Source organism: Plectropomus leopardus, chromosome 12, assembly GCF_008729295.1.
Source record: "Plectropomus leopardus isolate mb chromosome 12, YSFRI_Pleo_2.0, whole genome shotgun sequence".
In the NCBI taxonomy this organism is placed as follows: Eukaryota; Metazoa; Chordata; class Actinopteri; order Perciformes; family Serranidae; genus Plectropomus; species Plectropomus leopardus.
Genome location: NC_056474.1, coordinates 15,920,892 through 15,945,811, shown reverse-complemented (window position 1 = coordinate 15,945,811; position 24,920 = coordinate 15,920,892). Strand labels below are relative to the sequence as shown.

The window sequence follows — 24,920 nt, the reverse complement described above, 5'->3', positions numbered from 1 at the left end:
GGCAGGCCCGTAGCTACCACTGAGAACACAGAGGACATGTCCGCAGTATTTTTTCTGGGAATTTGGGGATTTTAACAAGCTGAGGAGGAGGTTATGTTTTAAATTTAGACACAAATTATACATGGTGTTTTAGAGTCACTATTCTTAAATTTGATTTGTTAAAAAAAAAAAACCAAGGAAGGGATTTGGGTGTTTTTCTACCAGAATTACAATATTAGTGATTCAGTGATAGAATTTCGAGAATTAACACCAACAAACAATATTTTTAATGTCCTGTAGTGTGCTAATTTTCATGTTCATACTTGTATTTGGAGTTTCTGCTGGGACATGTTGACATGCTTTAATGTTCAAAAAACACTTTATTTTCCTCATACTGACTGCCTGAATATATCTGTATTCACAGTCTGTCCTGGCAGCTCATTTAAAGATTATGGACTGACTTCATTTCTTGGGACTAATAATTTCGACACTTTGACACTTTATTTATGTAATACCTATACTTGCTCTGTATTAAAAAAAGACACAAAGATCAGAATTTTTAACCTATACACCGTCAACAGTTTTCGGATTGTCCGTCCACCTGTGTCCATCCATCCCATAACCCAAGAATTCATAAGCTAATTATGACAAAATTACATACAAATGTTTAATAGAATACAATGATGAAGTGATGACATTTTATATCAAAAAAGGTCAAAGGTCAGCTTCACTGTGATATCACAATGTGATGAAAAAACACTTTTCTAGCCTTTACTCAGTGATATATCTCAGGAGCAGAAGGGGAAACATTTGATCAGATGCTGAATTTGGTGCCCACCTTAAAACTGTGCTGATAATATACAGTAGATCTTCAGTGCTGCGGAGCTGAAGAAGAATGTGAAACATCCATATTTTCATTGACGTGGATTTAAATAAATATAGAAAATGGGAAAATTTACTTTTTTAATGGCTAGTCAAAATAAAATTGCACTGGAGGAGATTTGGACGCATCCTTGCTGCTGCCCTCGCAGTTACATCAGAAAATCTGTATATCACAAGTAATTTCCATAGAGGAAATTTGAATAATGGACAGTTTATACAAGTCTCCATTAAACTGTGATGTGACTGAGTCTCCTGTGCTGGTGCAGCAGCTGCATCAGAGAGTCCGAGAGCTCCCTGTACCTGAGCCCATACAGGTATGGAGCAAACGCCCTGGGCAGCAACACGAAAACACACATGTTGACGGTGCTGATCCACACACGAACATCCTGACTTATGTCTTCCCTCTGGAACAGGTAGAGCTCCAGGGTGAAAACAAAGCCGGGGGCAAAGTAGAGCAGGAGCAGAACCCCGTGAGCCAGCAGTGTGACCCGGGCCCTGGAGAAGCGGCTCTGCCAGATGCCCTGGGTCCTCGTTACCATGTAGAGACGAATGTAACAGTAAAAAATGAGCAAAGCACAAATGAGCGCAGCGACAAAGAAGTAGATGTGGATCCCAACTGTGCTGCTGCCCTGCATGAAGCTGAGAGAGATGAGGACCAGGCACACAGCTACCCTCTCATGTTGATCTCCCCTCTTCACCTCCATCAAGATCACCAGGGTGAAAGGGTACAAGGCGGCCAGCAACCACACCCCCACCAGTATGCGGTAGGTGCGGGCAGGTGGAAGAATGTCATGGTAACGGAGAGGCCAGCGAACTGCAGCGTAGGTGTCGACCACCATGAGGGTGACAGTGAGGATGGCACAGCAGTAGGCGGTGACAGTGACGGCTGTGACCAGCTCACAAAACAGCCAGGTGATCTGAGCTCTGGCGGTGTTACAGATCACTGTGGCCAGGTTGAGGATGAGGAAGAGGATGTCTGCGGTCAGGGTGTTGGCCACCAGCAGGTAACGTGTCTCCTGACGCAAGGCGCGGGAAAGGAAAATACACGTGAGGAGGACGGGATTCGCCAGCAAGGTGGCCAGAGTGATGACTGTGGTCGGGATGAAAAAGTAATCTAGGTTCCACTTGAGCAGATTCTCCACCCAGTCCTGTGTGATGTTTGAAATCTTCGTTGATGAAGTCATCTTGTCTTTGAGTTATGGAGGCACAGCTGCTCTGATTGAGGTGTGTTTTATAGTGTGTCAGCTATTTCCTCCTGCTGCTGCCTGTTCATGAAAAGACCATAAATGAATATCACAAATCAGAGCAGACCACCTAAAAAAATGCAAGCATGTAAATGCATACAAATATACAGTCTAATGTATGAGAATAATGACTATACTACATATTCTTTATATAATTACAGTCAAATTAACTGCTGAGGGGGTCAAAACGAGGGAGGCACTAAAACTTCTTTAAGTTCTGGGGAGGGGGGGGCTGTTTTTAATTTGGCTTAGGGAAGGGACATTCAACTTTAAATGGTTGTGTTATGTATTAAATTTCTAAATACCCTCAGAACCCTGAAACATGCAAGTGTGTTTGAAAGACATATTTTCTTTAAAAAAATCAATTTGTCATAGCCAGAAACCATGAAATATAGTTATTTATGCATTTATATCATATATCCATATATATATATATATATATCCTTTAACTCACTAAGGGAGGCTAGAGAGAAAAAAACCCCTAAAACTAACAAACCAAAAACCAAAAACCAAAAAAAAAAAAAAAAAAATGTAGTTACACCCCACCACCCCTGTACTGTGATAAATTAAGTACAGTCCCCCCCCTAACTCTGAATTATGGACTATGATTTTCTAAACACTATCCATCAAAAAAGTGCCCATATAAAGGCTTTCATCTTGATGTATTGTAAGCTGGGCAAACATAATGTAAACAAAAATTTCACACACTGCGGGGGCCAAAGTTTTTTGTGGGGTGGGACTCACACACCTTGCACTCTGTTGAATTTCTGTGTAACCAATCTGTACAAAGCATTTTCTGCTTCAGTTCATGGTGTAAAATGTGTTTAATTTGTCAAAATGAAAGTCCTCTGTGAAGCAGAACATCAAGCTGGAATGAAATAGCTTCCATTAAGAGATTTTATTACAAAACCTGGGATCCACTGATAAACTATGTGAATGATCTGCTTGGGCTACTTCGGCTGAAACTTTGAATAAAATACCTCCGCAAGTGTTTCTGTCCTATATATGTGGTTTATATGTTTTGTACGACTTTTTTTTAATTTCTGTTTTTGTGACTTATTTTTTCTTTTTTTCCTTCTTCTTTCTTACGTTTCTCTTTACATTTCTGTTCATATTTGTTAATGTCTTGTCTGATAAATGGGGTGAGACAAAGTGCATAAGTTCTAAACATTGAGGGTGACACAACTTTTGTAGTTCTCCTTTTTGCTATTAATAGCCCTGACTAAATAAGTTCTGTCCCCCCATCATGAGGAAAATGAGATGCCAAAATTCAAATGTGACTATTTGCGGTATTGGACTCTGCTCCTTAAGTTTTATGTTTCTATAAAAAAATAAATGCAAATGAAGAAGCTGGAGTAGTAATTTATTAATGCAATGTAATAAACATTAGAAAATATAACTGGGGTATACTGTCTCTTAAACACAATCACACATTTGCCGTCAAACGCAGTTTGGATGAAACAGTATTTTTGTGAATTTAGTAACTTCCATTCTCTGCACTCTCAGAATGAAAAAATCCAGTATATGGACAGATGAGAAATGGTTACAAATAGAGTAAAACACTTGAGACAAAAAAACAAGATAATCATCCGGTTCTGCTCAAACTTTGAGACAACAAACATTAATGACAGATTATTGATTGACCAAAGGTAAGTTTTCCTACCTGAAAAAGATTCCTTTCCTTCCCGAACAGAAAAAAACCTCTCTGTGGTGTTGTACATCCATTAGGCTTTTATGCTTCTATAAATCAATGGATAATTTGTACGACTTGTTTCACTCGCCGGCCTTATCTGATGTACTTTTTGTTGACTCACAGATAATTATACTGTAGGGATGGAGAAAGCTACGGCCACTTGTCAGTCACATAGTTACGGGGGTGGAGCACTTATCCTCTTAGCGCTTCTAATGGTGTCGGCCTTTTTCTGTGTTTTATACCTCACAACAAACATGTTTCATGTTTCAGAAGTGACTTGGTTTAAGGAAGCCATTTGAAAAAACTACTATTAAGTTTTTAAAATGGATTAGATTTTCAGGCATCAGGGGCAATAACACACTTTTGGAAATCTTTTTAAAAGGGACAGTTCACACTGCAAAGTAAAAAAAAAATATTATTTATATAATTTCTTAAAGTGCCTTTTAGTGCTTTTTACAAGTCTAAAATACATTTTTTTTTGCTTTGAGTTGCTGATTGATGGGGATGTCAGCTGTAAGAGATGTCTGCCTTCTCTCCAGTATAATTTAACTAGACGGCACTCGGCACTTGTTGTGGTGCTCAAAAGTCCCAAAATATACATTTGAAAAACTCAACAGCGATGTCCCCTTTCCAGGATTCATGACCCGGTTACTCAAGAAAATCCACCAGACCTTGTTGTAAGCACTTTTAATGTGGGGAACTACTTTCTTACTACAGAACTACACAGTTATCACTAGCGCAGAAGGAAGCGTGCATCTACTCATGGACAAGAGGCTCGGAGCACTTTACAGTGCAAGATGTAAACATTAATAGGCGTCCTTCTCGGCCCGACCTGTAAACATCAGCTTGCTCAGCAGTGCTCGGTGAGCAAAGCAGTAGAGGCACAGATCCCTCTGTGCAGTGAAAAAAACAGTTGGCGGGTGTAGTTCAGTAGAAGACAATAATATCTCCTATAATGAAAGTGCTCACAACAAGATCTGTGAATAATCTTGAGTAACCCGGGTCATGATTTCTGGAAAGAGATATTGCTGTTGAGTTTTTTCCAAATGTATTTTTTTGGCACTTGGAGCACTCTAACAAGCCAAGTGCCGTCCTAGTTCCATTATTTTAAGAGAAGGCAGACTTTCTTTACGAATGGATAATATCCGCCAACAGTCAACATCAACTCACACCAAACTAGTCAAGACTGAATAAATAACAAACTAAAGGTAAGAGGAGAAAAAAAATATTTTGGGGTGTCTACTGCTCCTTTAACTTGTGAAAACTATAATGAAAGTCAAAAGCTTTTTTTGACTATGGAAAGAATATAAGGGGAGAAAATGTTCACCACGTTCAAACCTGACAGTTTTCATAAATATCATATATTGGTCCTCATTTATCACCCAAACCTCACACACTGATGATCACCTCATCTCACGCCTTGACGTGGCCCCTCACTTAGATTAACACAGAAATCAACATCAAAAGGCTCACAATCAGTCCAATATCTGTTACCATCATGGACACAAAAGAGAACAAGCTCCAGGAACACAATGAGCGCGACAGACCCAATAGAACGGTTTTAATTTTCCCCTGTGTGTTTTTTATTTAGATAAGAATTTTCTATAGCACTTCATGACAAATACAACCTGAGCTCAGACAAAAGGAAACATTTCATTGCTTCATTTATCACCATCAAGTTTTTTTTGATTACTCTAATCATGTAATTCCCCCCCTTTTAAATAAGTTTCCCTCCTCAGTACCTCTAACAGTGCCATTTCCATTTTACTTTTTTTGTCCTTCTCTTCAGGTACCCATCTCTCCTCTCAGTCTCGTCCCTCCCCCTCATCATCCTCCTCTTCTTCATCATCATCACTATCAGCTCTTCAATGCTGCCGTGCTCCTCTTCCTGCCATTTCTCTGGCCCACCACCAGTCTCTTAAACACATCGTACTCCTCTGCTGACGCATTTGCAACATCTGTGATGAAGGATGTTACTCTCGTCAAACATGGAGGATGCTGTCCAGTTTGGGGTTTGATGATGGTCGTCTGTCCTTTCTTGTCCGGGGTTTTGATACAGGGCCCCCCCTGCGCTCCAGAAAACAGTGTCGACGGCGCACACCTCGTCCAGAGGGAAACGGAAACACGCCTGGAACTTCACCATCTCCGCCTGTTTGACCCATGCCCATTTTTCTGAAGTAGACGTACTGTAAGAGGAAATGAGTTAATACACGCTGTAACAAACCAACGATCAGTTGAAGACATTTAGTTTCCTGACACCACACAGACAGACAATCATTCACAATCACATTTTTCAACACCTACCACCAATTTGGAGTCACCAGTTAACCTAACCTTCATATCTTTGAACTGTGGGTGAAAAACTGAGAGAGAACTCCACACATAAAGGGCCCCAGCCGGGGCGGGGGCCGGGGGATTCGAACCCGAAACACTCTTTCTAAAACCACTGCTGCCTAGTTGGTGCATCTAAAATAACATGAACAATTAGCCACTTTGTTAGTATGCAGGTTGCAATAAGAGTAGTCCCTAACAGCTGGAAAAAAATTACTTTTGTGAGTCGGCTTAAGCTGTTACTTATTCTACAATTCTACAATTTCATTTTAGCAGGTGACGCTTTTATCCAAAGCGACGTACAACACAAGCAAGAAATTTTAATATTTTAAATTACTTATATAAATCACTTATAAATTTTTTGAGTTGATTTTGCCAAACCTCGATATTTTGGCCCATGTTGTTTTTTTTTTTTTTTTTTTGCTATAACTATTCCAGATTACTTTTTTTGACATCTTGTTAGTGTATCTTTTTTTTTTAGGCCTGCCTGTCACATGAGGTCAAACCTGTTCAAAGTCACAAAACAAGGCCTATGGCTATATGTTCTTGTTTCTGAGATTAATAAATTATCAATGATTATGCACCATGGAATTTTGTTGGATTACTATGTCTTCAAAGCGGTTTTTTTTTCGGGATTCTTGGAGTAATTTTTTATGTATTAGATATATATATATATATATATATATAAGGAGCATAAATACAAAGGCAACAATCTAAACTTTAAAGCATTTCAGCTTCCTAGCCTGAATGGTGTTATCCATTTGCCAGCAAGCTGCCCCAGAGATGTTGACTTCAATTATGACCACCAGAGGGAGTGCTACACCAGTAGAACCAATTCAGTACTACACAGGAGACCGTTGAGTGTTGACATTGAAAAAGTCGAGTAAATGCTTAGTTTTTTCACTGTGGGCTGTTGATGGACACACACTACTATTGTCCCAAAATGCAAGGACATATACAAGCTGCTCCGAGTTGGGGAAAAATGTATAATATATATATGTAATATATATATATATGTGTATATTATATATATTATTTATATATATATATAAATATATACAATTCACACACCCCGGTGCTTTTATAAAGGAGAAAACAACTGACGATAAAAAACACACTATATCTGTGGTGCAAGAGGGGATTGTGCAATACCTATGATGAGGTCTGCCTTCTACAGAATCTGACATGTAGTCAAAACAAATTGATTATGTCTTCACTGAAAGCATTTAGTGACTAAATGTGACATGTGTTTGTTTTGGTTGGTTTGTTTTGTTGTTTTAATGTTTTTTTGTACTGCTGTCCCCATTTTTTTTGTGCTCTAATGAAGTGTACTCTGTTCTGTGTGCAGTGCTGTTGTTTTCACTGTTTTAAAGTATGTATTTTCCCTTGGTTGTCATCACACCTGCCTGCGTGGAAATAAGCAAAGCTGGTTAAACTGGTACATTTACAGGAATGTTTTATTAATGCTGTCTGTTTGTGAAGTTTAAATAAAAGTCTGAGAATTGCTGAAAGTCTCGGGTCATTTTCCTGCTGGAAGCAAAACAATGTTGATTTTTTTTTTTGGGATACTAAATGTAAAAGTGAATAGTGCATACTGAATGTAATTATTGTTTTGTTTTGGGATTACGGGTTATGTGAACAGCACAGGTAATGTCGTTTACTACTGCGACCTTTGATATGATGTTTGAAGTTTATAAGGAAGGGAGTCAATAAATGTGCAGGCTACCATGACAACAGCACTTTATCACAGGAGCTGTTGCCTTACTCTACAAACTATTACACTTCCATATATTTTGCCTGCAGTGAAATGATTATTTCTGTTTTTTAATTTGATTTTGTACTCTGAAAATGCTAAATGCCTATCACAAAATTTTTCAGTCTTCAACAGCAACAGCTGAGAGTAAAATTGGGGATGCAACCCTTTTGTCAGTAATGCACCAAAGCTACAGAGCTCCCTGCCTTTAGATATCAAGGAGACGCCAGTTTGCTAAATATTTTTTTTTACAGAGAGTTAAAAATGCATCTGTTTCAATTTTAGCCTTTAAGTAACTCTGACTTCTCTGGTAGAGTCTGAAATGTTTTCTTTTTTTGCACTTCTGCAATTCTTTTAAAATGTTCTTACTTGATTTTAAGATTCACTGTTTTGCTTATATTGAGCTATGAGGCCTTCTGTGTACTCTTTTTTTCATCTTATTTTTATGACACACTGCAAATGAACTGTTGACACTCCTCCCCTCCGGATGGAGGTTACACAGCATCCCCGGGCAACGTGCCCATCAGGCTGAGGAGCAGCTGTCTAAGCAAATGCCCGTAAGACGGATGAAACTGACTGCACCACACTGCCCTTTTTGATCCTGAAAATGCTGCTACTTTAACTTTTATTGTGTTTCCTAATATGCTAATTGTTTTATTATATAACCTTCTATGTTTTTTATATTTCTGAGGGCACTTTGATAAATGTTTCTCAGTTTTTAAGATTTTACTGTTTGCACACTGCACGGCTCACTTTCATAATATCCCATATCTATTATCTATCTATCTACTATCTATCTATCTACCTACTTATTTTTGCTAGCCCAGTTTTTTATTTATCATAATCTTGTTATTTTTTTCATGATCAAAAAGACATGAGTACTTAATCTCATTCTTCTCATGTATTGCATGACTGGAATGACAATAAAGAATAATTGATCCTTGATCCTGCTCAGTCAATAAGTTGACTGATTTAAGTTTTCTTTATGGCTCAATAGTAACACTCTTCGGTGCCCAACCGTCTCAGTCCTTCAGTGTTCGGTTTTTTCATGCTTGACCTGAAACTTGTACTCCAGCTGACCCATGTTTTCCCAGGACTATGGCCGGGACAATCTCCTGAGGATGTCTTTGACTTGCTGGAACGGTAAACAGCACTTGTCCCTGAGGAACATCACCACCCTGTTTATTGTCTTCACAGGCACAGTGAGGATCTGAGGGTAATGGGACACCACTCTCTGGAGACTACCTAAAGGAGGATGTCAAGAAAAAACACAGGTTAACACAGAGTACTCTAAGCACGACATAGTAACTTCATGCACGCTTCAAACAACGTTATGATAAACTGCTGCACAAAGATCATGATCTCACCTTCACCCAGACCTAGTTTTTTTTCCGCATGTTGACGATGCGCTGCTGAAGCAGTGATTCCTTCACAGTGTAAAGTTCAGGACATTTCTCCCAACAGCTTCAGCACTGTGGAGGGATTTGTGAGCCCGAGGACAAGCAGAGCTGTGAGAGTTGACAGAGCATTGTTTGGCAGCACTTCCTCCTCTGAGTCTGGACACGACTTCATGGATCTGCTCCGCCTGGGTGTCTGTGAATCCCATATCACGCAGAGAGTGTGAGGGGGGCAGCTCTGATACTGGTTTGCTGGAGAGTTCATTGCTCTGGTCGGTGGAGGAACACAACAATCTGCAGCCGGTGCACAGAGGCCCGGAGGTGAACATCTCCCAAAGGGGACTGGACTGGACACAGAGCAGGTGGTGTGTCTCACAGTCCACCGAAGAACCTGCACAGAGTAAATCATGTCCGTTTTAATTTATCCTGTTGTTTATTTATATGACCAGAACAGGACATTAACCACTATTATGACTGTTGTGAGAGCAATTAAAGACGAGAAAATTAGCAGAAGATATGCTAAAAAACCAGCTGGGCTAATCATTAGCATAAGTTAGCAAACACGAAGGTTATTAGCGGAAGTTTTCGGGCTGAGTCGTTTCTTTTTTCGACATTTTTCAAGTATGTGGCCTATTAAATTAAGTGTTTTACAAAAAAGTAATGATTTTACATTAGGGTTGATGAAATATAAAAATTGGGATGTTTTAATAGGATTTCATTCACCTGAAGTGCAGCAACTCGAGTACCCATGCTTGTCCGTCGTCCCTATATACCTCCGTCTTTCCCTTTACACAGAGGATGGAGAACAAAGGTTCCGCTTTGAGCTCTGCTCAGTGCTTTTGCAAGCGACACATCTTCCTTATAATACAACCATGCTACATTCACAGCACCCAGAGGAAGAAGTTGAACTCCAGCAAAACTACTCCGGCAGGAAATGTAGTTTAGTTAATTAAAAAACTATTAAGAAAAAGTACTTGAGGCTACTTTTGTGTTTTTTTATATTCTGTTTTTTTTCATTTAATATTTTTAAATTGCTTCTATATTTTTTTATCTCATACTATTTAAATACAATATTTTTAGGTAATTATCTTCTTCCTTTGTATGTTAATTTTTTTTTGCACCAAAACTGACTGAAGGCACCAAGCAGGCTAAACTAAGTTGGCCAGATAACTTATAGCATGCAACAAGTTATTTGTACAGTTATTTTGTGGTCAGAGGGTTTAATTTCAGTAGAAAAGCGTTGAAATCAAATAAAAATTATTTCTCTTTTGTGGATAAAAATGTTTGTAGGTTCATGGTTAATTACAAAAATTACTTTAAAAAAGCTATTTTTATGTACTTGAATATTAAAATATGAATTTTGTTTTGAACTACCCAGCAAGTTCAGCAAAATGTCGTTAAAAACTCCAACAATTATAAGTAAAAAGTGTCCCCTGGTTCTGCTTTGACAAGGAGGAGCCTATAAAGGGTGCAAGTAAAGTGTAAAACCACTTTTAAATATTATAATAAATAAATATTTTAATTTTTAGATACACATGAACTGTACCAAATAGGAAACATTTTAATGTTTAACACCTACATGTTCCTGAGTACTTACTCTGTATGCTCTAAAAAAGTAGAAAAAAGTAGACCTGACAGCTGTTCTGATTGTGTAATTTGTGAGCGAGAAAACTGACTGCAATGAACAATCAATAAATCTATTTCTTTGTCACATGGAATCACAAAAAAAAAAAAGGATTTCAGTGAAATGCAATTAATCAGTCCCATCAAATTTAACATTCCAAAAACTATTCTAATAATATATATATTTATATTTATAATAACAGATTTAAGTCTATGGGGTGGGAGTGGGGATGTTTCAGGCAGGGGGTCTTCATTTATGGTAAAATTTATGTTTTATTCAATCTGAGTATAATATTTTTTCTTTTTTTTTTTTTTTAAACCTATATTATGAGCTGAGAAACGACACAAAAAATATCTTATTTCTAAATACCAACATCATAATTTTTGTGTAAACAGACCTGCAATTTATATGGCAGAATATTAAGTTTTTTAAGCTGGCAGTTTTATTTTGGAAATTTCATTCAGGCCAAGCAGCTGCTGCCTGTACAATGTGTCATCACATAAGAAAATGACACATGATTTTTTTTTTTTTTGCATTGCCATTTAATGTGTTTACTGGCTGCATATAAAAACATACAATTCAAATACATTTATAGTGTTTGCTTGACAAACAAAAACAATCTGCAGTTCTGATCAACAGGCCATTCCTCAGTTACATAAAAAGGAACACATTTGTTGTCAATATTTATTAATCTACAAAAAATAAATAGATAATATATTGTAAATATACTTACAATGTTTAATTAAAACAGTCAAGATTAAAATCATGAGAATCAAACAGTCACTTAACAAAAGCAGCATGAATAAAACAATTCACTTCCACTTTAATCAAGTTCTCGGTACGGTTTATCTGAGGTAAAACAACATCAAGGCTGTGGTCACTTTGGGTTTTGGTGGTAAAGCTGGATCTCTGCGAAAACTATGATTTTAAGGCTTCAAAGAATAAATATGAAAGATTACATTAAAGTAAAAAAAGCCACACCATGATACATGTGTTCCTCGGTGTTGCTATCTGCAATCACAAATATGTGAAACAAGCACATTTTGGCTAAAAAAAGCTGAATAACGATCTTCACTTCACTTGGTAGCAAACTGTTTATACTTCATTGTCTATTTGTCTCTAAAAGACTGGTGCCTACATGGTAGTTTCTTGAATAAAGACTGGCTTCCCTTTTCTTATTTTGACCTTCATGTCTAAATGTCGGAAGGTGGTTGAACTCCCTTTAAATTCAGCCTTTAATCCTCATGGAGGTACTTCTGAAGCTCTGTTTCCAGGGCTGCCATTGACAACCTGTCATCCTCATCCTCCTCCTCTTCCTCCTCCTCATCATCAGGAAGAGTCTCATCGTATTGATCTGGGAACAAACTTTGTCTGACATACATTTGAGAACTGGACTCCTGGTGCTGTGGTGAGCCTGGTAAAAAGAGAAAGCATCTAAATTTAAAAGATTTTTCAAGTTTTCTTCACAAGTTTACTGCAACAGAAGGTGAGTAATAGATAATAATAGATACACGTGGTCATTTGGGAGGTGAAGTATTCCTTTCAAGAGTACTCACAGTTGCTCTGAGTTGCAGGGACCACCTCTGTCCAGCTGTACTCTGCCAGGGAAATGGGCTGGCTGATCCAGGACTGCAGCAGCAGCTGGTCCAGAGTCATTCTCTGAGCTGGATCACGGTGTAGCAGCCTGCATAACACACCATGTAGGTCTGCAAGTGTACATGGAGAAATGTCAGCATTAAGAGGTTTTGAAAGTGAAATTCTTCCGTGTGACAGTCAGTGAAACTTATTTGCAGCCATCAACGGTATACCTGGAGTGAGGGGGAACGGGGGCTTTAGTTTGGCCTCCAGGATCTCTTCAACACCACAGAAAGGGTTTTCACTGAACAGCAGAGTGTAGAGCAACACACCCAGAGACCACATCTCCAGCTCTGGACCCTCATAACTGCAACAGAAGCCAAACAAGGAGAGAAACTTTAATTACAACAGGCTTTTAGCATTGAGGCAACTTGGCAGCATATCATTGGTCAGTTAGTTCAGCGTCTGTTCGGCGTTGTGACTTTACGATCAGTATATCCTTGAAGCTACATATAGTTTAACTGTGCATCGTAAACGTTAATGGGTCATTAAAGTCATACAGGGAAACAGTGCTCTGACCTAGATTCTGCTTTAATGCTTTGACTAAGCTGTGCAATCACAAGGACAGCTAATCTCCTTTAAAATAAACCATCTATAAAAAAGGAGTCCAATATGAAATTTCCTATTCACTAAATGAAATGGAACAAATGTGACTTGGCATTTTCAGGTATAATGTACGTACGGATTTCCCTGAAGCACCTCCGGGGAGCAGTACTCCAATGTGCCACAGAAATTGTAAAAAAGCTTCCTGGGCGCCATCATGGCAGCAGAGCCGAAGTCTATCAGTCGAATGTGGAAACACTTATCGATGATGATGTTCTCATCTTTTATGTCCCTGTGAAGGATGTTCTTAGTCCTCAGATAGAAGACAGCAGCCACCAGCTGGGGAGAGACAGAACGACCGGTTTAGCAAAGAACAAATGAACGCTTTACATTTCAGAGCCCGTTCTCCTGGCGTGTGCGTTTCCCTGGTTATGTACATACTTGTCTGAAGATGTAGCTGGCCAGGGGCTCATCCAGTCTTGGCTGCATGTCTATAAACTCAAAAAGGTCCAGGCCATCTCCATGTTTCTCCATCACCATCTGGAAGTAACTCCCATTTTCAAACACCTCCAGCACCTGGTGGCACACACATAAATGATGAGCAAAGCAATTTAGCATTAAAAATGTCTTAAAGGGGCAGTTCATCTCAAAAGAGAAATAAATATTTTTCCTCTTAGCTGTAGAGCTATTTATCAATCTAGATTGTTTTGGTGTGAATTGCTGAGTGTTGGAGATATCGGCTGAAGAGATGCCTGCTCTTGAATATAATGAAACTAGATGACACTTGGCTTGTGGTGCTCAAAGCGCCAAATAAATACATTTGAAAAACTCAACAGCAATGTCTCTCTCCAGAAATCACGATCCGGTTACTCAAGATAATTTGCAGATCTTGTTGGGAGCAGTTTCATATGAGAAGTATTTTCTCTCTACAGCACAACAAAACAATTTATATTGATAAATAGTACTATAGATTAGAGGAAAAATGTGTATTTTTCGATTTTGGGGTGAACTGTCACTTTAAAGGCTTTGATGTAACAATCCAGGTACCTTGACTATGTTGTGGTGCTGTACTCGTGTCAGTATAGCAATCTCTTGGCTGACTCGTCCCAGCATGGGATCATCTACCCAACAGTCACTGACTATCCTGGCCTTGCTGATAAACTTCACTATCACCTGCAAATGAAAAATAATACAGCAAAAGAGAACACATCATCACAACAGTCACATCAAATTGCTGAATGTTGTATATACAAGAATAAGATATGTTTCTGGATGAATGAAAATGTTTTCTTACTTCTACTCCATCACAGCGCCTTATTGCCTTCCAGACAAAACCAAAGGCGCCTTTACCCACGGCTTTAAGAGGCTGGTACTCTTCCTCAAACTGTCCATCACAGGCTCGAGACTGCTCTAGGTCCATGGTGGAGCGTAATGCCTCGCCATGACTCGCCTCACTAATCCTCTACAGGAAGAAATCAGTTAAAAATGATGAGTTTAATACGGAACACATTTCACATTTCAATAAAAAATGATTATGTGCCATCCTTACTTATTATTAAGGATCTTTATTCTCACTGACCTCTCCTAGACTCACTCCTGATTGGTTGTGGAGTGATCGATCTGTTTGCATCAGCGACCCCTGCTGGCCAGGTCGACTCACCCACACGCAGATCATGGAGCTCCCATCAGGGAGTTTTGTCCTGCACACATCACACTGCACATCTGGAGGGAAAACAGGGTACTGCTCAGTCTTTTTCCTTTATGCAACACAATGGTTTTATTTTTAAACCATATAAACAGTTGTAATTGTACCAACCTAATCTTGTTCCGTCTCTGTGATAGGCACTTCCTTCATATCGCCCCTCCAGTATCTGCGTAGCGTCTGAGGGCGGGGCATGTCCATTCACCTTCTGCTTCTTTGGAGTGGATGTGGAGGGAACGTCTGACTGAACCCCGTTGGTCATCTGCACGCAGAACTCTTGGCTCTTGTCTTTATGAATAGAAGAGAGCGCGGCCCACTGATCCTGCTCGCCTTCATCTTTTTCTACTTCACTTGAGCTGTTTCTGGCCTCAGCACCAGGGTTTCCGGTCTTAACGCGCTCTGCCTCGTGGTCAGACTCTATCATACATGTAGAGGGTGTACGCAGGAGCTCAGCTGTATCACAGGATGTCATGGAGCGCTGGTTATCACCATTGTACCCTCTGCCGCTGACAAGCTCTGTACTACCGCTCAGATCTAGCTCGGCCAGTGCCCGGGTCACCAGGTCACCATTGCTGTTAAGGTCCAGGAAACAGCTGGCTGAGTCCACTATGTGTGCTGAACGAGAGTCCTCTGCCTGCCCCGGCTCAGAACCACAATGGCCGGCAAAGTTTTCACAGAAGCCGGAGGAAGACCTGGAAATTGAGTTCAAATAAACTGATGACATGGAACAACAACCGATGGCATAAACTTAGCAAATCATTTTAGAATAAACAAACCCAGATGGTGTTATTTTACCAAAAAGAGATGAAAAAATACAATAATTTCTAAAGAATGCAGCTTTCTTTCCAATCTCAATCTGGCATGTCACTGACAATTACAGCTGCACTACTGAAAATGTTGGTGTATTTTAGTGGCTACTTGCCTAGAAATGATGGAAGAGAAAAGTTATTCAGTCCAAATAGATGCTATGGAAATATTCTGTTTATCACCCCAAGGTAGATCCATTTTTTCCAGATTTTAATTTTTCACTGTAAAATGTTACAGTCATGATGGCCTGTCTTAACATTTAGATATTCGTTTTTTCAAGTAATGTTGGCCTTACACCAAACGACTTTTCGGGTCATTGCCAATGTTGGTGTGACAATTTGTTTTACACTCCTGTGTTCTCCATTGTTTAGTATAAGGTGGTCATAAAACTCAGTCCGAGCTGTTTTAAATCAGTCTTTTTCTCGTCCTAATGTTCAGACAAATTTAAAAATGTGAAATAATGTAGCTGGTGTTTAGTCTGGCTCATGCAAAAAGTGAGGTTCACAACGTGAGCATTGTCAACAACCAATAGGTGCTCTCTCTCCAACACCAAACCATCAGGTAGACCGTAAACATGAAGGGGAGCCTGGGGAGGTGCAAGAATGCAAACAAGTCTTAAATCAGCATGTATCTGATCCACCAACCAGCTCTCATTTGAGTGAGAAATCTTTAGTTTTGAAACAATTTGCCTTTCATTTTGAAGTTTTTCTCTTGCAGCTAACCATCAGAGGCTGGTAGCAAGTTGAGGCAACTAAAATCCAAAATGTAAAGTTATTATAGAGTTATTTGTTTTTGTGGACACGTAGATAATTTTCAAAATGTCGTATTTCTTATGGGGAGTTTGGCGTGATATTTTCCACCAACAGCAGGATGGGAAATGATCTAAAAAGAATCTAGTTGTAGTCTTGCAAATATTGACCCTGCAGGATCCCCTCTTTGCCAAATGTTAGGTTTCTGACTAAAATCCCACATTGTGTTTAAATGTGAGCGGGTGTCAGATTTTCATCTTTTAAAGTTATTATCAGTTTTCTTGTGTTTGTAGGCACACAAAGTTTAAAGTCAGTACTATATATTGGTGATAAAAATGTGAAGAATTAATGTTTGCAACTTTTTTCCCCTCACCTGCTCTCCAGTGAGATGACCTCAAAGCTGGACTCTTGGAGTACAGAGGGCGAGCGGTGATCGTTGCCGACATCTGGAGACGTGTCACCCACTCTGCCAACATCATGTCCATTCTGACTGGGAGTGTCTAAAGACGTGAGCAACAAAGAAAAACACAAGAAAACTGCCCAATGACATTTCTTAAAGACTTCTCTTAATGCTAATATGTATAAAATCATTCCCCTCAATAGAAAATATTTACACATAGCATGTTGTGTAAAGCGTTCTGTGAAAACAACAGAACGCTACAACAGTTTAGCTGCATCATACCTGGGATAATCTTGATAGTAGGTTGATTGTTTTTATGAACTTTGCTGCCGAGCTGCTGTTCCTGGTTGTGGTGTGATGGTTCATCGGGAACCAGGCAGTACGTCTCTTCTTCTGGAGGTTCCACCCAAGCAAAAGTCTTGAGGAGGGCCTGAGTGGTATCAGCGCTGTCTAGCTGACTTACACAGGGAGCAACCTGGGCTGCCTGCTCCATCAGCTCTATAGTGTCATCAGTCCTGATGAAAGAATGGTTGGGTTTTAATCAAAGTATTATAATGCCAGTTGAGATTAAATACAAAAACCCGACGTAATTTAAGCGCGGAGGAATTTTGAGAAATTACAGCCTGACCCAGCCCGAACCTGGTGCTTTAGATACATGCAACAGCCAAAAATGATATCTTTTCAATTTTAATGTAATGATTAATTTTTATGTACAAGAACTCAGAAGTCTCTGAATTAAGGACTTTGGCAACCTTAATTGTAAACAATGTGAAGCTGCAGGAGTTTTTTTTTAGCTGACAGTGTTTTCCCAAGGCATTCAGGTTAATTGGTGCTCTTGTCTGCTAAACTGTAATAAAAGCTTAAGGCTATTAAATCCTTGCAGTGCCATCAATCTCATGATAAAGGTTATCAACAATAATTAATGTATGTACTACAGCACTGTTGGAGGACCTTAATTATATACAAGGCAATTTTATTAACACCATGGGACATTAATTAACCTTGATTGCGTAGTAAATGATTGATTAAATAAAACATATATGACACTGCACTAATAGCACAGTAAAGTATCTCTACTTCTATAAGTTTACTTCTATTAGTATTTTGCCTAACCCTAAACATTGGATAAGTCATGCTATATTGTAAATCAACACATCTTTCAAACCAAACATGCTGTGACATTATTTATCCAACAGATGGCAAAAGAGTGTCGCATTAGAATATTATAAATCTGAATTGGATATCTTCATCTTCCAATATTACAATTGGGATAATATGTTTGTTTATGAAAGTGAAGCCGTTATAATCCCAGGTTACAACATTTAAACAATTATGATCCACAATTATGTTTAAATGAGCAGATTTTTAAAAAAAAAAAAGACAAACAGTGTTAAGCTGTAACTTAGAGTGTTTTAGTGTCTCTGCTGTCTGGTTGTGTACACAGAGATGCTATCAGGCTCGACCACAGAGTTGTTGTGTTTTCACTCTGCCGGGCACATTAAATATACATGCAGTCTGCTGCTTTTAGGTCCCTGGATATTGCGGCTTTTGTCTGGTCCATTATTTGTGAAAATACAAAGCACACAAAGATTTGGTGTACTACTTAATCTCAAGTGTGCAGGCATATGATTTTCTTTACAGGTTGAACAATGTCAAAATAAAGATGTTTACTATCCTTTGTTAATAAGAAGTCATTGAGTTCTTGAGTAAAAAACATCCAGGTGGCTTCAGACAAGGACATATGGGACTACTTACGTAAGCACTCGTGTGGAGGTGACAGCAGGAGGAGAAAGGGTGGACAAAGTGCTGCACTGTTTGTCCAGCCTGGTGCTGGTTCCAGTGAAGATCCTGCCTCTGCCTGTGGAGGTTCTCCCCAGGACAGCCTGATGGACCATGGCCATATCTCCAGCCACCAGTGAGGAAGGGTCTGAGGATTGAGAGAAAAAAAAAAGGAGAATATTAAATCACACAGTGAAAACAAATAGTGCTGTCTGAAAAGACAAAATGAGAACTATGGGAATAAATCCAGAATAAAAGAACACAGTATGACACATCATTTCAGACAGCACATAAACCTGTGTTATGTGGTTTTTTAACACAAAGGAAAACAGTTTTGACCAGAGGTTTTGAAAGTCGGACACAGTGCCACTTCACCTAGCTGAAAAACCTCTGGTTAGAGTTTAGTATCAAACTGTACTTTAAAAAAATATACTATGATTTTTTCTTGCTTTTTGCCTTTATTGGATAGAGATTTTTATGGAGAGCTACAGAGTGAAAGCAAGGAGAGAGAAGGGAAGACATGCAGCAAAGGGCCACACATTGGAATCAAAAGGACAAAGCCTTTGTACGAGGCGGTGCCCCCTCTGTCAGGTGAGCCACTGAGCACCCTGAGCTGTACTTTTAAAAAAGCCAACCTAATTATGTGGGTGCTACCAAGTACAAATTCATATTAAATCCACCAGTGCCAAATGTCTCTACCTGAAAGCACAACTGCGTGAGAACAAGGAGTTCAGACAAGTGAAGTGCCCAGAAACCGAAAACCGAAACGGAGCTCCACAGATGCTCTGGGTTCAACTTTCCAGTGAGCAAAATGATCACTAAAGCATCTATCTGCCATGATAGTTTCAGCATGTGGTCTATTTTCTGTTCTATATAATTTGAGTAATAGTCTAGTATCACTGCAAACACACATAGTTCAATGTTCAGTGTCAGTTCAAACCTGAATGGTACCAAACTCTACGCGACTAATCACTGCAAGTGGAAAAAGCTGACATCTTGTTCAGACTGCAAATGCATACAAATGCTCACCATATTTCTCTGATATTTTGGACGAGGCTGTACTTTTATTAGCCTCTGCTTGAGAATCAGAGAAGGGGCTGCTGGCCTTTCTGTCTGACTCAGACATCCATCCATAAAAACCAGGCATCAGAAAAGTGACACTCTGTTGATGACAAAGCGGCAGAGACAGAAGTGAGAGTTGGCGTGGTTGTCAATCCAAATGGCCGTGTTCAGCTGGACATGTTGGCTAACCTTTCTCAGCAGCTCGTCCTTGTCGTAGCCAAACAGACTGAGAGCCAGGTGGTTGTGGATGCTGTGGATTGAGCCATCAGGGCGGAGCAGGAGGAGACCGCTCAGAGGCGCAAACGCCCAAACGGTTCCAGAGTACTCCAGCACAGGGCTGGGGGACAGGATGATTTCATCCGCTTTTGTTTCTGTAAGAGTCCAGAGACATGTTGAAGATTCGCAGTTAATTACTACATTACAATGTATAATGAATAACTTTAAGCAATATTTGGATTGGTTAAGCAAGCAAATTTTAAAGTAATCCCAGCAAAGTTAGTTTATGCCAACAAAAGTTTAAACAAGACAATGTTTTGATCCCTCTTCGATCTTTGCTGGGTAAAAATGAACCTAATGAAGATCCAATTAGGATGAAGATTTTTAATTAAAACTTGATTTAACTTTTGTGTAAGTGTAAGTGTGCAGACATAATTTTTTCCTTCACGTATGCTGCCATGCACCTTTGTTATGTGCTTAGAATTATTCTCCCGAAACTTCTTAAATAAGCAGACATTAAACTGTTTAGAGGACAGTATTCTACTAAAACACACTAAAGGAGTTAGACGTGAAAACACTGCATGACAAAAGGAAATGAATACTAAGAATTTGCTCAATTTTTAATTAAATTACCACATATTGTCAACATGGTTCTGTATCAGTATGATACTGTAGAAACAGTATTTCTCTGTCACTATCCTTTGAAACCCTCCCAATTTGTAAAAACTGTCAACATCTCCTAAGCTAAAAAACAACAAAAAGGCTGTCATTTTGGCTAGTATTTCCTAAAATTGTTTATTCAGCTTAAACCCCATTATGGAACATGTGATTTTTAAAGTTTTCTTCAGTCCAATTTCATTGGACAGCAACAATGCTGTATACATGTTTTAAATCCCTGTTGGTTGGTTTTATCGCTCATCTTCTACTCCTTTGTTTCTGCATATGTTTTTAGCATATCTTGGCATAATTTGGGGCCATTTCTCTTGACATTAAATAACTTATTTTTAATTTTAACAACTGTCATTCAACTTAAAAGCACATTTCCATCAAGTGTTTATAATATCCTATCTACCTTCTGTACATTTTGTTATGATAAAAAGCTAAAGAGTATACACTCAAGATGTTTAAAGTGTTTGGGAAGCATAACACCGACAGTGGATAATGCACCAGTTTCTCTAGAATAATATTGAGTGTTTTCTAATCCCTCTCTTACCTAGCATTAGGTCCCAGCCTAATCTTAAAAAATAAATACTTAACACCTTACCAGAGGCTGTCTCTTCAGGGTTTGATCCCTCTGACTTGCACACAGAGGAGACGAGAGGAGGGCGTGGCTGATTCTCCTGTGTACCTGATCTTTCATGACTCTCTGCTGGGCAGGTGTAACTGGCCCCATTGTTTTGGTGTCGGGTCCTCCCACATACCACTGCCCCTTGAAGTTTGACACACAGTGGGACCGATGCACCCCCTGTTGTTTTACCACATACTCTCTGAACTCTCAGCATCTAAAAGAAAGAAGAAAAAGTCAAAGATGACAGAAACAGCTGAGCTTAAAATGTTACCAGGAAATATTGTGTCCTTTCTCTGTATTCCTGAACTGAACTAAGAAGCAAACTGGTAAACATGCACATGCAAACAAAGCTTAGGAAAGAGAGCTTTCCTGAGAGAGTGGGACAGTTTTGGCTGTAAAGTGTGCTTACTTTTGGCAACGCATTACTGTGCAGGGGGATTTGTAGAGAAGGGATTAGCTCCTTCACAGACAACCTTTTTAACTCGTCGGGATGGTGGTATCCATGAAGATGGGCAAATGCCAAGTCACAGGTTAGGATACTGCCCTAGAAATCACATGAAAAGCGTAACAAAGAATTGTTGTGGTGGATTGAAAAATGGAAATATTTCACTCAGTAGTGTGTAACTGAAGATAATATTAGAGTAATATGATAAAAAAAAAGGACAGGAAAGCAGGAATTCTCATTAAAAATGTTTAAAATAAGAAAATGAAAAACCGACTACCGAAACTGCTAGGTCAAGACGTACTTACATCTTGTGAAAAGGACAGAAAGGCGGATACCCTTTCCACATTTTCCATCATGAAAAGCCAGTGCTCTTCATTTTGTGGCTGTCTGTGGGTACACACTGACACAGACACCTCTCCAGATAACGTCACAACATCCACCTACATAAAAGGTCACATGTAAAAAATATACAAAACACTCTTTAACATTCACTGATGCATTCTTGCAGCAGTGATGTGGAAGATATTTGATAAAACAGACGTTTAATATAATCATGTTTTGAGTAAAATGTAAGAATTCAAGCATGGCTGTTTTCATAACTTCATTCTTTTTAGTCAGCATATTTCATACCACTTTTCCAGACACAGTCTCAACAGTTCCATCTGCTAGCGGAAAATCTTCTTCCATTGCCTCTTCCAGGACCTGACTGGTTTTCTTCAACATACAGGGCAGCTTTTTTCCAATCAGCTCATCTGTGGTGCACTCAAACAGTTTGCAAGCCTGTTCATTTGCAGACAAAATCTGAAAAAAAATAAAGATAAAACGAATTTTACAGCACACACTCTAGTTGCAGTTCTGTTTGACTTATCAGGCTCACACTAAATGCACACACATTACCTCTCTGGTTTTATGGTCGACTGTGAGAATGACTTTGTTTGGGTTGAGGGCAGATGGAGATCCCGACAGGCTAAAATCTCCGGAGAACAGCTGACTGAACAAGCTTTCCTCTGTCTCTGAGATAGTGGACGGGTGTGGCAGAGAGGCAACAGAAACATGGGAGCCAGGATGTAAGCTAGAGATCTGGAGGTTTCTCTCTGCAACAGATGTGCAGGCATCCAAACTTTTACCTGTATGCCAAAAAAGCAAAAACAAATTAAAAAAAAAAAGAATCCTTCTCACAATAAGGGCTGAAACTAACCATCATTTTTTCAAAGCCCCATGTAACTTCTTTGAATAGATTGTGGTAAAAATAATAGTTTTTTTAGAACTAGTGTACAAAACTACGGTTTGAACATTTCACCTTTCTGCGTGGTCACCTTAACTCCTCATCTAAGAATAAACTTTCTAGGATTGTGACATTGTGACATTTTGATTTTGCTGCTGATTGTGACACAGCAGCAAAATCCCTTGACCCAATTCTTTACGGCCAATTTGAGCTCTTGAGCTCCAGTAGGCACTATAGAGTCCCTCTGGCAACTAAAAATGTATTCAAAAAGTCCTTAATCTCAAGTCCCATAAATTTTCTTTGTGGAAAATATTATGAGAAAAAAAATCTTGAATTCACCTCCTGAGAAACAGCCTGATCCAAATTTAAGATATTAAAATGCATCTTTTTCCTCTCTCACAGCCATGATCTTCTTTGCCTGAAATAATCAACTTTTGAGATAACAGTAAGATCCTAAAGAAAACAAAAAAAAGAAAACAAGTCTAAACTCTGTCTCTTTCATTGTTTCTAACAGTTGAGAAACCTCTGAGAATCCTATTAGCAAAGCAAAGGAACTGCTGGTTTATTGTTTTGCTCCTTTCTCTTAAAGGAGGGTTTTGGAGAAATACATTAGAATTTAGTTATCTCAAAGTAAGAAGCTAGAAAAACTATTATGAGAAAAACTATAATTTTTCTCAGGGCCAAAGCCAAATTTCCACTCTGGTGGACAATAAAGATATATTCAGTTCTATCCTATTCTTTTGTCTGAAACTGAAAATATAATCAGTTATCAAAACTAATTAACTGTATGTGAATTTGTTCATCATTTCAGCTCTACTGGTAGTTTCTTCCAAATCAGTTACACTCACCTTTCAAGGCACCACCAGTATAATAAAGACGTTGCACTGCACAAAGGCTCCTCTTGTACATCGGTCTTTGGGTGCATGGATAAGACTTATTCAGGTCAAAGTCATCCTCCAGGTCAGAGGAGAAGCCGGGCACCACACAAATAGTGTCTCCTTTACCTCTGCTGCTTTGGCTCAGCCCAAAGTGAGGCGACAGCGACATTGCCGTTGGTTATCCAGCTGGGATTGTCGATGATTGACCCATAGAAAGAGATTAATGGCAGCATTGTGACAACATTGCACAACTACAAGTTAACGTTAGCCGACAACTGCAGGTCTAGCTGACAGAGAAAATGTTTTGTTGATAACATTTGAGTTGTTCGGGTACTTTAGCGTTTGATTTGAAGATTAAATCCAAAACAACACTTACCGCTGGTCGTAGACAGAAACTGTACGGCTTGTGTTGCCTTCAGAGGGCACAGCAGTTTCAGTTGACGCTATAGTTGACAAGGTAACGTTACCTCCCCTCTGCTAACTGGCTAACTAGCCATCTGCTAACGTTAACTCCCACTACAAACAAACCGATGCCGGACTGTGTTTTGTTCTGAAATTGCCGAGTTGCCACTTCACGTTTGACGAATTTACTACCAGTTGACGTTGCCGTAGTGTTGGGAAACTTTGGACGCCATTCCAGCAGGTTAGTTAAGGGGAAAAAAAGATTTTACTGCTTCTACTAACTTAGCGGTAGTGTTTGTAAACCGCGGGCTTCGAGCGCTAGCCAGGAAGTCTCCTGCAGCCAATCAAATATCACCCCTCTGAACGAGAGCAGCTCATTGGACAATTCACCGGAAACGACAGCCTTTGTCTCCATGGAAACAATGTTACAAAGCCAACCAAGTAAAATAAATAAAAATAAAATAAATTCAATTAAAAAACATATAGTCAATAATAATAATAATAATAATAGCAACAGAGTGCATATTCATAGCAATATAATACGATTTTGCTCTATTTTTTTTTTTGCTGTTAACTACTGATTTGTTTTTTTCCAGCACACACTTACTGTTTGGCACTGATTCGTGTGTATTTTGTCTTGTTTGGATTTATATACTGTATCTTGTGCTCAGGGGCCTGTGTTTGTGCTTTGTATTTCTTTTTGTTGTTATAGGTTATTTCTCAAAACTGTTTCTTGGAGGTTTAAGTCAGTTTTTTTGCCTTATAATGTTTGTGTTAATGTCTGGATATTTTTAATGTACTGTGCTGCTGGATGATGATGGGTTAACAAACAGGAATGTTTGGTTTGTTATTGGTTAATGTGTCTGAATAATCCCACGAGGGATGG

At 39.1% G+C, this 24,920-nt stretch overlaps 3 protein-coding genes across 3 annotated transcripts; all 3 read right to left on the bottom strand.

The window, feature by feature from the left end:
* Window positions 1–673: 673 nt before the first annotated feature.
* On the bottom strand, window positions 674–5,571 carry LOC121951655 (probable G-protein coupled receptor 148). Its single transcript, XM_042498074.1, has 2 exons — window positions 5,541–5,571; window positions 674–2,126 (listed from the first exon to the last, which is right to left on the bottom strand). The coding sequence occupies exon 2, from the start codon at window positions 2,043–2,045 to the stop codon at window positions 1,089–1,091; it is 957 nt and encodes a 318-aa protein (XP_042354008.1). The 5' UTR covers window positions 2,046–2,126; window positions 5,541–5,571; the 3' UTR covers window positions 674–1,088.
* On the bottom strand, window positions 5,543–10,029 carry mterf4 (mitochondrial transcription termination factor 4). Its single transcript, XM_042497518.1, is given in 14 exon segments — window positions 5,543–5,614; window positions 5,616–5,660; window positions 5,663–5,701; window positions 5,704–5,859; window positions 5,862–5,897; window positions 5,900–5,959; window positions 5,961–5,984; window positions 8,940–9,127; window positions 9,250–9,271; window positions 9,274–9,339; window positions 9,341–9,412; window positions 9,414–9,632; window positions 9,635–9,670; window positions 10,003–10,029. Coding segments are annotated over 14 exon segments (1,062 nt in total).
* Window positions 10,030–11,512: 1,483 nt separating this feature from the next.
* pask (PAS domain containing serine/threonine kinase) lies at window positions 11,513–24,336 on the bottom strand. Its single transcript, XM_042497864.1, has 21 exons — window positions 24,009–24,336; window positions 23,603–23,818; window positions 22,427–22,656; window positions 22,160–22,330; window positions 21,835–21,969; window positions 21,494–21,628; window positions 21,061–21,298; window positions 19,770–19,951; window positions 19,548–19,680; window positions 18,495–18,666; window positions 17,022–17,254; window positions 16,713–16,839; window positions 14,898–15,475; window positions 14,661–14,803; window positions 14,376–14,543; window positions 14,129–14,254; window positions 13,523–13,657; window positions 13,221–13,420; window positions 12,712–12,845; window positions 12,460–12,609; window positions 11,513–12,317 (listed from the first exon to the last, which is right to left on the bottom strand). Exons 2-21 carry the CDS (start codon window positions 23,799–23,801, stop codon window positions 12,139–12,141), a joined length of 3,768 nt encoding a protein of 1,255 aa, XP_042353798.1. The 5' UTR covers window positions 23,802–23,818; window positions 24,009–24,336; the 3' UTR covers window positions 11,513–12,138.
* Between the last annotated feature and the right edge of the window lie 584 nt (window positions 24,337–24,920).

What these genes read in the sequence shown, in the direction of transcription:
- LOC121951655 (XM_042498074.1), bottom strand. Translation starts at nt 2,045, where the DNA reads ATGACTTCATCAACGAAGATTTCAAACATCACACAGGACTGGGTGGAG.
- pask (XM_042497864.1), bottom strand. Translation starts at nt 23,801, where the DNA reads ATGTCGCTGTCGCCTCACTTTGGGCTGAGCCAAAGCAGCAGAGGTAAA. An exon ending in CAGAGACGGAACAAGATTAG is followed by an intron (nt 14,804 to 14,897) that starts GTTGGTACAATT and finishes TTTTCCCTCCAG; the next exon opens with ATGTGCAGTGTGATGTGTGC. An exon ending in GAGGTGCTTCAGGGAAATCC is followed by an intron (nt 12,846 to 13,220) that starts GTACGTACATTA and finishes CTTCTGTTGCAG; the next exon opens with TTATGAGGGTCCAGAGCTGG.